General features: G+C 48.5%; 1 protein-coding gene and 4 non-coding genes across 5 annotated transcripts in view; 2 read left to right on the plus strand and 3 right to left on the minus strand.

Moving 5' to 3' along the window:
- The window catches only part of LOC135824858 (exocyst complex component 7-like), a 30,747-nt gene extending 28,024 nt beyond the window's left edge, over nucleotides 1-2,723 (plus strand). The window contains exons 26-28 of the mRNA XM_065337581.1: nucleotides 552-593; nucleotides 963-1,096; nucleotides 2,019-2,723. Coding sequence (XP_065193653.1) covers nucleotides 552-593; nucleotides 963-1,096; nucleotides 2,019-2,121 — 279 coding nt within the window. The 3' untranslated portion in view covers nucleotides 2,122-2,723. The remainder of the gene's footprint in view (nucleotides 1-551; nucleotides 594-962; nucleotides 1,097-2,018) is intronic.
- A 5,029-nt stretch (nucleotides 2,724-7,752) lies between these two features.
- On the minus strand, nucleotides 7,753-7,825 carry Trnav-cac (transfer RNA valine (anticodon CAC)). Its single transcript has one exon. It is a non-coding gene; the product is annotated as a tRNA-Val (tRNA).
- Nucleotides 7,826-12,989: 5,164 nt separating this feature from the next.
- Trnav-cac (transfer RNA valine (anticodon CAC)) lies at nucleotides 12,990-13,062 on the minus strand. Its single transcript has one exon. It is a non-coding gene; the product is annotated as a tRNA-Val (tRNA).
- Nucleotides 13,063-14,184: 1,122 nt separating this feature from the next.
- Nucleotides 14,185-14,257, plus strand: Trnav-cac (transfer RNA valine (anticodon CAC)). The gene has a single exon. It is a non-coding gene; the product is annotated as a tRNA-Val (tRNA).
- A 600-nt stretch (nucleotides 14,258-14,857) lies between these two features.
- On the minus strand, nucleotides 14,858-14,930 carry Trnav-cac (transfer RNA valine (anticodon CAC)). The gene has a single exon. It is a non-coding gene; the product is annotated as a tRNA-Val (tRNA).
- Between the last annotated feature and the right edge of the window lie 2,052 nt (nucleotides 14,931-16,982).

The following is a 16,982-nucleotide window of genomic DNA, read 5'->3' on the forward strand; positions in this document are numbered from 1 at the left end:
TTCTGTCTGTTCTTGGCAATGTCTGTGATTTTGCACTTAGTCTCCTCTCACACAAACATGAACAGTGGTGCTTGTTTGCATGCGCTGTATGCATCCACGCTTTGAGGCTTGTGTGGCCGTATGCTGTGTTTGTGCAGTGCAAGCTGACAGTTCCCGGGGTCAGATCTCACTTGCAACCACTGTAGAAGGAAGGGGAGGGGTGTTTATGGGATTCATGGTTTTTGAAAATTGACATGACTGCGTGTGTTCAGCATATTTACGGGAGTAGTAGATGGAAGCATGGATGCAGTGAATGGGATGTTCGGCCTTGGACCACTTTGTGGTGGGTCTGATCTGCGCACCTCCCACCGCTTTAGGAGCTGCATCTGCGCCTTGATCCTTGAAGGGTGGCAGCGTTCCTACGGATGTGGAAAACTCGGCCTCTAGCCGAGTCTGGTGCGAACCCCGTGACTTTTTTTACCGTGCACAGTTGCGATACCCATGGGTACAAATTATGTAACTGGTCCCTGGCTTTACTCATTCCTCTGTCTCTCTCTGTCCCTGAACTACAGGCATCCAAAAGTGCAAAGGCGGCCATCAAGGACAAGTTCAAGGTAAAGTGTATGTGTGTGCCTGTGTGTGTGTGTGTGTGTGTCGTGTGTGCTGACAAATATCTGTTGCTCTCTTTCCTGCTTCTCTCTCTCTCTCCCTCTCTCTCTCTCTTTCTCTCTCTCTCTCTCTCTCTCTCTCTCTCTCTCTCTCTCTCTCTCTCTCTCTCTCTCTCTCTCCCTGCTTCCAAGTTTCTTTGTTTGATCTGTTCCTACTTGCAGTCTAAGACTCTAAATCTATTTGTTATCTGTCTGTCTGTGTTTCCTCCCTTGTCCTACATACACACATGTCATGTATGCACGCATGCGTACGCGCACTCACACACACACACACACACACACACACACACACACGCACACACACACCCCTTGCAGGCTATCAACACCGAGCTGGAAGACTTGCAACGTTCACAGCAACACTATGCAGTACCGGATGAGACGCTGAAAGCACAGATCATTGACTCTAACATCTCCATGGTCTTACCAAAGTATGAAACCTTCATTGACAGGTAAGGCTAGTGAAGTGTTGCCTGTATGGACCACTTGCCATTTGTACAGATCCACGAAATCCCGTAGAATCCCGTAGACCCGGAAGGGTGTTGAATGTGTGCTATGCATGCGCATTTGACCAATTTTCGCGTCACAATTCAATGACCAGCAATCGCTTTTCCAGCTTCTTCACTTTGGTTAGAACTAATGACTAGCTAGATCTTTGTCAGAAAAAGGTTTTCGTATGAAATGCCTTCAGGCCCCATTTCTTAGTGGAAATAGCAGAAAACACAATAGGGTCCTGCACATTCAACACCCTTCCGGGTCTACGGGATTCTACGGGATTTCGTGGATCTGTACAAATGGCAAGTGGTCCGTTCTCCTCATTCATAAGATAAGCGACAGGGAGTGGTTGTGTGTGCATGCATGTGGCTGTGTGTGCGTGTGTATGCGATTGTGTTGTGTGTGTGTGTGTTGGGGGGGGGGGGTGGTAGGTATTTATTTGCATGTGGGGGAGGGGAGTGTGTGTGTGTACGCATGAGAGAGTAGGGGAGGGAAAACAATGGCCTGAAACTGGCCTGCTTTGCTTACTGTGAGATGAGGATGATTTGAGGGAGATGTTTGAGGTCAGGGGACAACGAAACACTGGATACTGGGGTGGACTTGACAGGGTCGTCGGGTTTAGCTGATCGCGGCTCGCACTTCTTTCTAGTTCACGGAGAAATTGCACCACTGCACGATGTGTTACTCAGCATGTACAGATACACCTGAACAGTGTGTATCAGTCATATCAATGCACACGCTATCAATTATTGTAGTTGCCTTACCTGCTTTCTTGTTTGTGTTTTGTGGTCTTGTCTCTTTATCTGTGCATGTGTGCTTGTGTGTGCGTGTGTGTATGTGTGTGTACATGCGTCTGTGTGTATACGGGTGTGTGTACAGTCATTCTGTTGTGAACACATTCAAGACGCCGGAGAAGTATCTCAAATACAGCTCTAGCGAATGCGAGCGTTTGCTGCGCTCCTTCTTCGACCAGTCTGCATAACATGCCCACATGTCTGTTCCAGCCTGCGTAACATGCCCATACGTCTGTTCCAGTCTGCGTAACATACCCACACGTCTGTTCCGGTCTGTGTAGCCTACCCACATGTCTGTTCCAGCCTGCGTAACATACCCACACTACCCACACGTCTGTTCGAATAGCTAGTCTGCCTTGCACACAGACCTGCCTCTAACCAGTACAGTACGCTCTGACTGATTTGGGTGCTCGGTTCGGGTATACGGACGTATGCCAATGTGCATTATATACACCTTGCCCTGTTGCTGTGTTGCTGTCAGCCTGCACATTACCTCACCGCTGCTAAACTCTCCTGTGTGCCATCCTTCAAGCAACGGTTAGGCTCGACAACACCACGCATGCTCACGTTTGTACATACGCCCACGCTGTCCCGCTCTATTTATTTCAGATTTAAATTCTATTTATTCGTGCTGCTCAACCAATATTCTACCCGTATCCACATTGCTGCACTTCAATGATAGTGTGTTCTTGTGACTTTTGTATTTCAATGATAACTGTCCTGGCTGCCGACTGACTGTGTTATTCCGACTATTTTATTCTTCCCAGTATTGAATCTTATCCACGATGAATGCCCCACGGCCCTGCTTTGTTCCCAAGTGTGTGTGTGTGTGTGTGTGTGTGTGTGTGTGTGTGTGTGTGTGTGTGTGTGTGTGTGTGTGTGTGTGTGTGTGTGTGTGTGTATGTCTGTGTGTCCATACGTGTGTGCATGTGCACCTCCTGGTCAGAATATCACTTCTGAAGCAGCGCCGTGTGTAGCCTAGCCAAAGGCAAAAAGAAATGGTGTCAGCCTCATAAGCTGCTGAATGCTGCCATCGCATTATATACGCGATATAAAATAAACTTCAACATTACAACCATATCCAAGAGTAGATAAACAAGAGTGTGCAACTCCGGGATGGGCTGGCCCGCGGCGGAATTTTTTGTTGACGTAATCTTTTCGACGACGCACGCGCTGCGAGTCCTTTGGAAAGTTTTGCCTCGTGCACTTGGCCGGGCTTTACATTACAAGGTCGGTACCTAGCACGTGCTCTCACACTGCTCTGTGGGAAAATGCGCGTTCTTCTGGAAAAAAGGTGACGTCAACAAAAAAATCCGCCGTATCTGCAGATTGTGCAGGAGAGATCCGGAGTTGCACACTCTTGTTTATCTACTCTTGCTATAGCCGTTTACAATCTCAGGTTATCGTGGTTATAGGTGTCTATTTTAAAGACATAAGGTGTATTGTTGTATGTACCCAGAACATTAATTTACCTGTATGCGCTCTGTGCACGCCTAGCGCCTGCGTGTGTATTATCACACCTCCTATGCACTAGCTTCTTTCTCCTGTTGACATGCGGCAGCATGATTGTGTGTACATGACTACATTGTAGTGATCAGAATCAAATTTGAGAACTGGCCTTGACCTCTATCCTATTGTAAGGCTAAATCCTCATTGTTTTGTGGACTAGAATGGTGAATGTTAGACTTACGGATAAAGTTGTGTTCATTGCTAGATCACCCGCTGATTGGTCATAACTTCTTCACCTACTCTCTTCCTCTGACCTCAGCCAATCTGGCCGCCTAGCTCAGATGATCAACGCCGAGCTGAGCGCGAGTTCGCACTACATCAGTACATGTATGCCGCGGCGATGACTTGGAAGAAGATGGTTAGATCTCGATAGCGAAGCATCACTGTGACAACAAAGTGAGAGTTGAAGAAGGTCACCACTGACACCAGGTCACTGCTCATATCAACTGCCCACGCTCAGTAGTACCTGACTTCTTAGTAGATTTAGAAGGGACACTATTTTGCTGTTCTTGTGTGCTTGAAAAAGTGTTTTAGTTGTGCTCATTTATAGTGTCCCGGGCCAGAGTTGGTTCTAGACCCAGTCCATGGACACACCGGAAAAGAGAAGAAGAGGAAATGGCCGAGCTACCCTGCTCATTCCGCTTCGCTAATCCGCTGCGGACGAATAGGCCACCAAGCTGACAGGTCAAGCTACCAAACGAGTGGGCAAGCAGCGGGCCGTGACGGACTTTGGTTGATGGACCAGGACAACAACAAAAAAAAATAGAGGCGGGCGTGCTGCAGCCTTGACTCGCAGCGTATCACAACCTCTCGATGGCCCGGCCCCAGAGACTGTCACTGAGTCAGAGCACCTTTCCTATGTGTCCGACTTGGCAACCTCAACGCTGCTCCCCGGATGTCGAACCCGTTCGTCGAACAAGTATGACGAGGAGAGAGTTCCATTCTTCCGGCCGCCAACCATGACTAATCGCGACTGCCCGAATTTGGGACTTCTTTGCATTCCGCAGAGGAACAACCCTCACTCAGCAGCCCTGCCCATGGAACCTAGCAACAGCTAGGTGTAGGCATCGGTCAAGGCATCTTGCGGAAACGACCTGTACCTCTTGCTTATCACAGTCATGTCAGGTAAGTAATACGTTAGCGTGACTAGTAGTACTGCTAGTGAGTTATCATGTTCATTCCTTTGCAAATCTGTGCTCGACCGCTTGAACCGGGCAGTCGTGAGAAGTGGGGTTTTCAAGGACTCGTCACAGTGGTTCAAGCTGCCAGGCTGACTGCTTACAACGTCATGTGCATGTGCCAGCCTTACTTATGAGTTTCAAGTACCAAGCTGACAATAGGGAGGTTTAGTCCCACGTAATCCGTGTGTACTTTACGTGTGTGTACCGCGTGATACTCAGTGCACGGGTGTTTGCAGTGCATGAACTCTGGCCAGTCGTCCCCGTACGCAAAATGCGTACGCATTTGGATCTACCGTACATTTCCTCGTGTTTTGGGCGAATCTGAGCGGTACGACGCTGTCGAATTGGGCCTGAATTTGCCCTGAACCAGCCGCTATCGAAGTAAAATTAGGTGTTTTGAAGGCCACACGGGAACACTGTGGCCATGTCTTCGTTCCTGCGTCGTTTGTTTGAAAATCGGAGTGTTTTTGAGCTCGTAGTTCGTCTTCGTTGTGGAATGGCCGTGCGTACATTCTCCTTGGAATTACCAAAGTCACACCCCCGTTTATTACATTACTAGGAGTTTTGCCGGCAGCCACGATAGTTTTTATCCCTGCTTCCATACATCCTTTCATTGAACAGCCAAACGAAATTTTGTGGCGCGCCTTAGTTTTTTGTGGCGCGGGGGTCTCAAGTTTGTCACTTCGAGTTGTACACAACGATCACATCAACACCTCAAACTGGACCAAAAAAACCAAGTGAGCAAGTATTTCTACCTTGCGATTCTGCCTGGCCTACTCTGAAGATGGAGACTTCTACTCGGTAGCACATACTCGTATCAATAAGCTGGGAGGGAGAGCGTGGCGAGTAAAATGTTGGGATGAAAAGAGCCACATTCTCTCTCGGAAAAGGTCGTCGTTCGTTCCTACGCTGGCTACACACACTTGCTCTTCCCAGCTTCTTTGTACTTGTACTACTACTAGCTCTGCAGAAGGCTAGATTTTGCATGCACGTGCGAGATTCGCATCCGCCACGCACATAGGCAGAGTCGAAATTTTTGTACTCTCGGATTTGCCGCCATCTTGACGAGTGGCCACTGCGAAACACCCGTGAGTGACCCATGTACAGACGTTTTCTGATTCACGACATATCGTGTATGGAGGCTCACCCACGTTCCGCGCCAGAACGTGGGTGAAAATCAAAATGGAGCGCATTGTGCGAGCTGTGAGGGTGCTCAGCTGAAGAAGTTTCCGAAGCACGAAATCAAAATATTCGATGAGCTTCTTAGGCCCGGGTAGCTTCGTCTTTGACCAGGTTTGGGCCTTTCGCTTCATGCTTTGTTTGTTCCGTGTAACTAAACACAACATTGCAAACGTGGGTCCATTGCAGGAACTTTACGTGTATCACCCACGTTCTCGTATCCGTTACGTGGGACTAAACCTCCCTAATCATCGGACTCGACTGACTAGAACTAGACACTGGCTGAGCATGGACGGACAGGTCTGAGCAGTCAGGCACAGGTTCCTGAGACCTAACTGCAAGGGCACGTAACCCCAATAGCACACAGAGGACGAAGCACTAAGCTGTCGACAGATTGAGTTAGCCGAATAGTATGCAACAGTAGCAGGCGCGTGCTCGGCGGGGGGCACGGGGGGCACGTGCACCCCCCCAAAATTTTCAATCTGGGTTTTGAAAAAAATAATACTGCACCTCGGATGTGACACGTACACATGCAAACGGCCTTCTACACGTACGTACACGTGCAGCGCGATCAAGAATTTTGCACGTAGATCTACACTGTGCACAGCATAAACATTAGTACCTTGCGACAGTCGGATTCTTTCCCGGTTTCGATTTCTTGCTTTCAGGTCTCTGGATTCTTTGATTTCTTTCCTGAAGTATGGGTATCTGACTATGACTGAGCTGCTCCTTTCATAATGTCAAATCGACCGCCGTCATTGAAGTCATTGCGCAAAGCTTCCACGCTGCCGCAGCTAACTCTAAGTGAAGCGTTCGGTCGTTCTGCAACTGTTGCTGCGGGAGCTGTTGCTGCAGCGAAAAAATCTGATAATATTTCCTCGAGTGGCGATGAGGGTTCTTCAAGAGGTGAAGAGTCAGACGAAGTGGTAGTAGTTGAAGAGGTCGCAGGAGAAGTAGCCCAGGCTGCCGGGTCTACCGCGGTGGATAAACCCGACGAGGTTGATGCAGTCGCTTCAGGCGGCACTCCAAACGACATTGGAGAAGGCTACAACCTTGCATCACAAAAGTGGACCTGTTTGCCGTCATCGTTGTCCTCTGATGAGAAGTGTCGCTTGGTCGACCACCACTTTGTGCCAGGGCCGAAACACGACTTTCCTGTCCACACAGGAAATGATGGCAGAAACCGTCGTTTTCGTCACCAGTGGCTAGAGGACAACACGTGGCTGGTCTATTCACCCAAATGCGACGGGGGTTTCTGTCTTCCGTGCCTCCTATTTCCCAGTGGTGCGGATCAGGGACAGCTCACAGCAAGACCTATGTCCAACTTCAAAAAGGCCACCACTTTGCTGGACAAACACGGCTCACAGGCAACCCACAAAGACGCCGTTGCCAGGCAGGGCCAGTTCAAAAAGGTCGTGTCTGCTGGGATCCAAGGCAATTGTAATGTATGCGAATATGCTCTAAAATTCAAGAAAGGTTGCAAACAAATTGCAGAAAATTGCCGGGGGGGGGGGGGCTCCCCTCGGCTCCCGTGCACCCCCCTAGTTGGGGGGCCGAGCACGCCCCTGAGTAGTACTATAGGCACTGGGTCAGGCACAGCACACTGCCCACACTACATAGCCACGAACTGCGGTACCAGCTGAGCCACAGCGCCATTACTTATCTACCACTGTTTTTGAGCCTCCCAGTCATTTTTCTTGGATACGTCGGAAGGTTATGTGGGTGATGCATCGCCTACAGGCGCTGCCTTTGAACTTTAAAATGCTTCACAGCATTTTTCCCCCTCTGAGCACTACTTCCGGCCACAGGCTATCACTCATGATACACACTGCATCAGCAGCGCATGCAAAAATACTAGGTGTTCCTGAATGATCAATGCCTCACAAAAAGTCAAGGTCGGCAACGCACAAGCTTTTTTTATACTGCTAAACGACCAAAAGTGCAAAAAAATGTTTCCGCTCGGGTTCGAACCGAGGACCTTGTGCGTGTGAAGCACACGTGATAACCACTACACTACGGAAACCTGCACACAGATGAACATTGGCCTGGCCTGCCATGACATGTTACAGTTGCGCTCGGTGGAATCCAACCCAAAGTGCGAAGCTGGCGCCCTGGAGGCCTGGACGAGTTCTGATTACATCATCGTATGTGTACATGTGTACGTCCTGCCGCATTCGTACCACTTCCACGGCGTCAAGGGCCGTGCAAAAACAGGCCCGGTGCCAAATGTGCACTCTGGGTGGGTCGGATTTCACAGAGCACAACTGTACATGTATTAGAAGACTTGAAGCCAGTGGCGTCTGCAAGGGCCGGGCATTGCTGGAGAGTGACAAAAGAACTTGTGAGGCTTTGCAGGAGCTTGCTCGAATAGTCATCTGCACACCCAATTTAGCTTTTGCTGCAGCGATACGTTCACAGTCTCAGGTCCAACCCTGCCACGTTCCAAAGCAGGACACGTTATACGAAACCACAAAAAGTCACCTGAACTGAAATGCTGAAATCCACATTTCAATTCCCAAACTCAAGAAAAGCATTTAATTAGAGGCGATAAAAAAGGACAACTGGTACTGGTATGAATGGTTGACCGCTGAAAGAGACTTCAAGCGATTTTTTATGTAACCAAGCCTCTTTTCTCAAAACGCGAAGACTCCACTGTAGCCATCCACTATATCCATACATCTTCCCAACACTCTCCAAACGGTCTCTGGGCTACACCAATCACTAAAAAAAAAGAGATATTAAAATTATTCGAATTTTAATATCTTTTTTTTTAGTGATTGGTGTAGCCCAGAGACCGTTTGTAGAGTGTTGGGAAGATGTATGGATAACCAAGCCTCTTGTTTGGGCAAAACGAGAGAGCTTGGAAGCTCAGGACCCTACGCTATGCTTTTTTGCCTTGATGACCTAGGGAAAAAAAGCATAGTAAATTTTTCATTTCTCCTATTAATACCTCCAAGACTGAACGAACAAAGATATACCTGGCTGATGATCTGGAGGAGCGTGGTTCCGAAGCATGGCGAAATGCGAAGTCGCTGGGATCACGGCTAGGCTCAGCGCAAGATGTCCAAGCCAGAAAGGCCCTAGCAACCCAGGCATTCTGTTCGTTGTACGCACTCTTCAAGCATCAATCTACCTCACTACTGCTTAGAGTTGCGCTGTACAATACCTATGTGAAGCCAGTGCTGTTGTACAACTGTGCGACATGGGGTCTCACAGATGCCACCACCAGAGGGATTGACACCTTTCATCGAAGGCATCTGAGAACAATGGCTGGCGTTAAGTTCCCGAACACAATTACCAACAAGCATCTGTACGACATCTGCGGCTCAGCACCAATTTCGCTCGAGATTGACCAACGGCGTTGGGAATTCCTTGGTCACGTACTGAGAATGCAGAAGAGCTCTCCCCCACAGCGCGTGTTAGAGTTTTCAGCCACCGCGAGCCTGCGCGGTCGACTGGGCCGACCCAGGACAACTCTCCTCTCAGCTCTTTCTCAGGACTGCCTAGCCCGACTCGGCATTCGCCTGGGCACGCTTAGAGGCCTTAATCAGCTGCGGCAGTTGGCAGGGGATAAGTCACGGTGGAATGGCACCCCGCGGCACTCATCTTCCTCTGCCGAGCCGCGTCCTTGACTTATCCCCTGCAGGGTGAACATCGTGCACGAACAGTCTACCGTCTTTCTGACATTGCCACTCGAACTTGACAATAGAAGCTGCTTTTCGTATGTGCAGTTACATTGATGGTGTTTTTGTCTTATGTTTGTGAATCCTTCCCGGAAGCAAATGCTGGTTTTTATGCATTCGTGTAATTACTCAGCGTTATTTGCAATAATAATAATAATAATAATAATATTTTTTTCAAGACAACCTAGCTGGAATTCGAACCCGCACTATCGCCCTGCATGCATTCTGCCGATACACTTCGCATACATACTAATTCTTCCAAGTTGCTTCACGTCTGATCTTGCATTTGAAAGCCCAATTTGAATATTGTGGCCAGCTGTTTGTGGCCAGCCATCTTTGATGGTACGGTACGGTACGGGATAGCGCCAGACGGAGGTCCGTCCGCCACAAACAAACACCAAATTAAAGCTGTGTGGACCCTGCCTAGCGCCAGACGTTACTGAAGTAACGTCTTCTGCATAGCTACGGGAATAAACACAATTATTACGAGTGCAACATCAACAGCACCGAAAGAAAAACGAGCAAAAATTGTTGTGAACTAGGCCTACACATCCCAAACGCAACATCACACCTCCCGGTGACTTATCATCCCTTACCACCCCAGCCTCACTGGTCTAAACAAAGTGATGAGAAATCTATGGGCTAAGCACCAACTTGACACAAAAATAGGCCCCGCGCCCTTTATTGCATGGAAAAAGACAAAGTGTCTATCAAATTTTCTTACACACGAGCATGTGTAGATTCACACGGCCCTGCTATTGCCGTTCTTTTCACAGTTCTAAAAAATCGACTGATAAGGGACCGCTCCCACACAGAACCTCCATTGGTCTGATGAGTTATCCCAATGATAAGGAAACAAGCTTGTCACCACTTCTTTACCTTTGGACAGTCCCTTTACACATATTTCAACATTACATCCCGTACACTTTTTCATCCATTCTGTTCTTTTGCATTGCTTTCTGTTCGATTTCTCATATCCACCGCACCTTTCTACACACAGCTTTGCATTGCGTTTTCTTTTGTGCCGCCCTACAACCGCTCTGCTCAGCAGAATCTTTTAAAACCTTAACCTTTCCGGTATGGGGCGTGCGCCATGCATCGACCTAGGTCTTCGCGCCGTAGGCATATTAGCCCGCCGCCAATGGCCGAAGACTTATCTAAGAACACAAATCTACATACGAAATTATTTTAAACTAACTCTAAATCCACATCTCCTACAACTTCCACACATCGGTCTAACCCACCTCTAAACTCAATATCTCTCCTACTAAACCGCACATCACCAGTAGTGACTAGCCTACTAAACATCACAGTGATCCCCTGTCACGGTCATATATTCACAAGCCCGTCACGCCCACCGGTACCCACATACGTGACTACAGCGGCTAGCGACCCACACATGGCAACCCCGGATCTCCGCATCCTTTTCCGACACACCGTCGGACTCCGATCACACTCCTGACAAAGAAACCACGGCCATAATGCCCGTTCACCACGGCACTCCGCTCAATACGGAGCTGCCGCCGATCACGGCCGTACCTACGATTGAACGGCTAATACCGCAGCTAAACATAACCTCGGCCCCCGCTGTACCGCCAGTACCGGCCCCCGCGCTGATAGTAGAGCAACTTGCACAACCAGTGGACCCACTGGCAGCTGCTAACGCACTAGCTGCGGAGCAGATCGCTAACGCCGCCGCGTGCGGAGCTGGCGATCAAGGCACGGCATTCAATATCATTATAGAGGACGAGCCCGCTCCCCCACCAGCCACCGAGCCTGCTCCCCCTATAGACCCGCTAGTAGCACCAAATGTAAATAATAACAATCCGGTACCCGACGACCTACCACCCCTTGAACACATAAACGACCAAACTCTGTCATTAGATGGTCTAATACCAACAGAGATTGTCTGGCGTAAACACCAATCCCTCTTCTGGCCAGCCCTAAAAAAGCTTCGGGACCACAAACAGGACCTACAAACGGCGAGTATGAATCTGCTGGACGAACAAGTCCGCCGCTCGGCAAAGGCACCACTCGCATCTCTCCGCTACAAGCCGAAAAACCGGCCACGGCCCCTCCGATGAACAGCTCGCGCAGATAGCGGCCGATACCAACCTCGAGGCCCTAGACATAGAGCTCGCTCGACACGAACATCTACACAAAGAAGCTCAAACTAAATAAACTAAATGCGGTATGTTTAGCTGCGGTTTGTGGTCCCGAAGCTGTTTTAGGGCTGACCAGAAGAGGGACTGGTGTTTACGCCAGACAATCCGCAAACCGCAGCTAAACATACCGCATTTAGTTTATTTAGAGAGATATTGAGTTTAGAGGTGGGTTAGACCGATGTGTGGAAGTTGTAGGAGATGTGGATTTAGAGTTAGTTAATAATTTCGTATGTATATTTGTGTTCTTAGATAAGTCTTCGGCCATTGGCGGCGGGCTAATATCCCTACGGCGCGAAGACCTAGGTCGATGCATGGCGCGCGCCCCTACCGGGAAGGTTAGGGTTAAAAGATTCTGCTGAGCAGAGCGGTTGTAGGGCGGCACAAAAGAAAACGCAATGCAAAGCTGTGTGTAGAAAGGTGCGGTGGATATGAAAAAATAGAGCACAAAGCAATGCAAAAGAACACAATGGATGAAAAAGTGTACGGGATGTAATGTTGAAAATATGTGTAAAGGGACTGTCCAAAGGTAAAGAAGTGGTGACAAGCTTGTTTCCTTATCATTGGGATAACTCATCAGACCAATGGAGGTTCTGTGTGGGAGCGGTCCCTTATCAGTCGATTTTTTAGAACTGTGAAAAGAACGGCAATAGCAGAGGTGTGAATCTGCACATGCTTGTGTGTAAGAAAATTTGATAGACACTGACTTTTTCCACACAATAAAGGGCGCGGGGCCTATTTTTGTGTCAAGTTGGTGCTTAGCCCATAGATTTCTCATCACTTTGTTTAAACCAGTGAGGCTGGGGTGGTAAGGGATGATAAGTCATCGGGAGGTGTGATGTTGCGTTTACTCGACATTGGTGATCCGTTCCTCGTAGCGGCGACGCTTCTCCTGCTCATGTCGCTTGTACACAGCGGGCAAGGCAAACTTGGCGTTGGTGGGGGCGTGGGGGTTGAAAACCCGGACATCAAAGTACGAACGCTCGTACCGACCTCCCCAGACTCCACTGGCACCGATGTCCAGGCGGGCGTTGTCTTCAGTTGAAGCCGACCGTAGCGTCATCCTCTCTCCTGTCAGCGGCTCTAGCAGCGGTTCCACCACAACTTGGTGCGCAACTTCCTTCATGATGGATGCTGTGAGGTCGCGTACCTCGATGTGGCGGAGGCTAAGGGTAGCCGCCGGTTGAGCAGGAGAGAGAGCATGGGCCACGGTGAATGATTTACCACAGCTACAAGCAGAGGGCAACCGCTTCAGAGGCCAGCCATATCGTAATGGTATCAAACCAAAAACTGAAAAAAGAATTTTTCGCAATGGTATCAAACCAAAAACTGAAAAAAAGAATGTTTCCGCTCGGGTTCGAACCGAGGACCTTGTGCGTGTGAAGCACACGTGATAACCACTACACTACGGAAACCTGCACACATATTGAACATGCCTGTATGTTAGAGGATCTCATGCCTAGCAGAGTAAATAGAGAGGTTCCGCTACATGTGAAACCAAGGCTGCGTTTGTTTTTAGCTACCTGGTAGAGTAGAGTAGAGTAGAGTAGAGTAGAGTAGAGTCACTCTACCGATAGAGGTACTACAGTCCATTCAAAGAAGGTTGATATCCTAGCTTTTGGCCATAAACGGGTCAAATTTTGAGTTTTCGTCTCCTTTTTTTGGCAATCCCCCATGGAATGCTCTTCCAATTGTGTTTTTGAAGTCTATTTCTCCAAAAAGCAAGCCATAATAGGATTTCGGCCAGGTTTTGCCCCCAAAGCACTGAATTGGGCAAAACCATGGAAATCCAGGCTTAGGGAGACTTGCATAACAGTACATTTGCGGTTCGAACCCCAGTTGAGGTGCCTTTTTGGACCCTTTTTCAAGTTACGAATCGCGCGGCACTGCACAGTGTACCACAAAATCGCCAAACACGGGAGCTCTCCAGAGCCAGCGCTCAACCTTTTCTGAATGGACTGTAGTAGATGGTAGAGGGAAGTGCACGAACGCTGTTCTACCGGATTTAGTAGTTTTTCACGATATGTAAGCGAAATATTTCTCTGTATGGAGTTGTATGCAACTCCTTGATCTTGCCGGAAATCCCATACCTCTAACAACTTCTACCGGCTTCTACCAGATTTTTCCTGGTAGAGCCGGTAGAGGAAGTAGAATCAAACCGAACACCTCTACCGAAAGAAGTAGTTTCTACCTAATCTGTAGATCAAAAACGACCCCCCCCCCCCCCCCCCAAGAGTCCATAAACAAGAGTATGCAACTGTGATCTCTTTTCTATGGGCCAGGTGCACGGCAGAAAACTGTCAAACATGGAAGGGGAATTTCCCAGTACACACTCCGCATGATTTCTCTACGTGAATGTAGAGCAGAACGGGTTTTCTTTACGTTACGGGAACGCGACGAGAGTTCCCGTGATTCTTCGCGTCGTGTTCCCGTAACATAAAGCAGAACATCTCTAGTGGTCTACATTGGGTGTGTGTGGTGCCCCCCCCCCCTCCCCCTCTCACCCAAAGTTCCCGATGAGAAGTGTAAGTGTGCCGGTTTCCGTAGTGTAGTGGTTATCACGTGTGCTTCACACGCACAAGGTCCTCGGTTCGAACCCGAGCGGAAACATTTTTTGTTTTTGTTTTGCTTGATTCATTGCTCTGCAAAACAAATACCGGTACTGTAATTTCAGAAATTGAAATTATTTTTATGCTGAATTTCATTTCCTGTCGATAAAGTGGGACTGCTGCTGGAGGGGACAGAAAATACTAAGGGCGCGTTTGGTTGGTACGAACTAGAACAGGATTCACCAGAACAGCGCGTTTGGTTGGGACTGCACCTGTTCTGGGTCTAGAACATGTTCTGCTTGCTCCGGCCTCGAGGCCGGAGCAGACCGAGCAGTTTCACTTTTTCACAGTGAAACCTGGCGGGAATATCGATTTTGTTCCCAAATGATCACGTGCATACGCTTTTGGGTTGGACTCGTCGTACCGTACAAAGTGACCATGGTGATCCATACACATTTTGAAGAATGCACCAAGTTTGGCACATTTTTCCACAAAAATGTGCTCTGTTTCTGGAGTAGCGTTTGGTTGGCATGAGGCTGCTCCATGTGCACCAGCTGTTCGATCCTGTTCTAGATCGTACCAACCAAACGCACCCTAAAACAAGAAAAACAAAAACAAACAGTAAACCAACCGGGTGTTTCTCAGAAAAAAAACAAAAAAATGTTTCCGCTCGGGTTCGAACCGAGGACCTTGTGCGTGTGAAGCACACGTGATGACCACTACACTACGGAAACTTGCACACACACACTAAGGGCATGTTCGATTGTACGAATCCATCAGCCCCGGACCCGGATTCGCCAAATTTGTGCATGTTCGATTGTACGAATCCGGATCCCGAGAGCACGGATTCGGATCCAGTCAACCCACCTCCCAGAGACGGATTCGACGGATTCGACGGATTCATTTCGATAGTGCGACTCGTATCTACTCAAAACTCGCAATATGCGTACACTAGGTCAAAAGTTTACCACAACGCGTACAGATACTACGGGATGAGCTGTAGCAACGCGGTTGCTAAGGCCTTGAAACGGATTATCGGTTGTGCACATTCGATTGTATCCGTCAGATCGAAGTGATCTGGTCGGCGGGGATCGGGATCCAGTTTCTACAATCGAATGCAGCCTTACCCGTCCACAGCAAATCATGCAAAACTGAGTCGCAGTTCAAATTCAATGAGTGAGGTAGCCATCGCAACACCAGGCCGCAGGGAGTGTCAGGACTCCCCGGCCGGCCCAGGCAACACCAAGAGTACATACCCACCAAGAGTGTGTCGCATACCCTGCTAGCTGGCCCGACAGGATTTTAAGTCGAAGTGTTCATGCTGCAATGCTCCTCGCATGAGTGACTTTCTGCCAGCACACACCTGTCTTCTATTTCTCTAGGACAGAGGAGAGAAGGAATAACAGACGTGTTAAAGGTTTCTTGCGTTAACGATGGATTTTTCTCTCTATAAAACACTACGCTTTGTGCTCCATATAACAAAGAGGTTCCATGGTACGATTTTCCGTGCCAAAATCCGTATGGGTGCTATGAAATTTTCGAGGCATGCTTCATCCGTGTGGACTGGCTTTCATACGAACCAGCTGTGAAGAGCACTGAGGGTTCCCTGTAACAAGACAGCAACGTCTGTAGGGCCTTCCGTATCAAAATAATACGTATGATTTACTGCACGAGTACAAACGAGTACAAGGGCAATACCGGCTGATACATGACCGAACGGCGCCAGCCGTGAGGTCATGTATCAAGCCGGTATTGCCCGTGTACGAGTGCGTACGAGGCGCAGTAAATCATTTATTGCATGCTTGACCCAAACATTCCAGAAAATGGAGAGAAACCTTTCCGACTTTCTCAGTCTCCCGACACACTTGTTCAGTGGTAAACATCGTTTGTGGTTTTGAAATTCTCTATTTCTTTACGATATCGATGGTGTTGTTGTTCGTGATTGAGCACTGCGTGTAGGAAGTCCTGGAACAGGAACTGAAACTGGGATGGGCTCCACAACTTCGTCTCGAACGCATTCAGTTCGTCAAGTTCGTCGGCTGCTCACCAACGCATCGATATCGATGTCAAGGTTGCATTCACCTGCTGAGGCGGCTGGTTCATGTGGCTGGAACAAGTAAGTTATTGTCAGCTCAGTCACATGCGCGAGTGTGTGGTCTGTCATTCTCGTGCTTTGTAGTTTGTAGTCAGATCAAGTTAGTTAGTTGCTGTTTTGTGTTTCAAATTTGAAACTCCGAACTGTAGCAACTTGATCTGATCACGAACCACAAAGTACAAGAATGACAGTCCGCATGCGCGTATATGTAACTGAGCGGGCAATAACTTGCCGGGCAATACCGAGAAATACAGACCGCTGAGCAAGAGCGCTCATTGGCTGTAGTACAGGCAACCCTCACGTGACATGCAATAAATTCTACTACTACTACTAACCATGTCTCGTATGGAGATTATGCGTCATCAAGTGCGGAAAGAGTTTTCGCGTACAAATTTGGTACGAGAAACACCGATTTCCCCAGGAAGTTTTGATTTCGGTACAAATTTTCAAAATAAAAACGCGTAACACGGGGAATAGGACGTGTTTGCAATCGTAACCTGTAGGCAATGATGGCAAAAACATAATTTCCGTACTCCGGAACATTTCACTACTTGAAAACGACGTGTAAAAAAATGCGTAGCGCCTCTGGCTCTACGGATCTTGGCACGAAAACCGTACTCCGGAACCTCTGATCTTTCTAGCTCCGAGGCTGTTATTCAACTTTTACAGTATTAAAGTGAACAAAACAAAA

Source organism: Sycon ciliatum, chromosome 9 (genome assembly GCF_964019385.1).
Source record: "Sycon ciliatum chromosome 9, ocSycCili1.1, whole genome shotgun sequence".
Classification (NCBI taxonomy): Eukaryota; Metazoa; Porifera; class Calcarea; order Leucosolenida; family Sycettidae; genus Sycon; species Sycon ciliatum.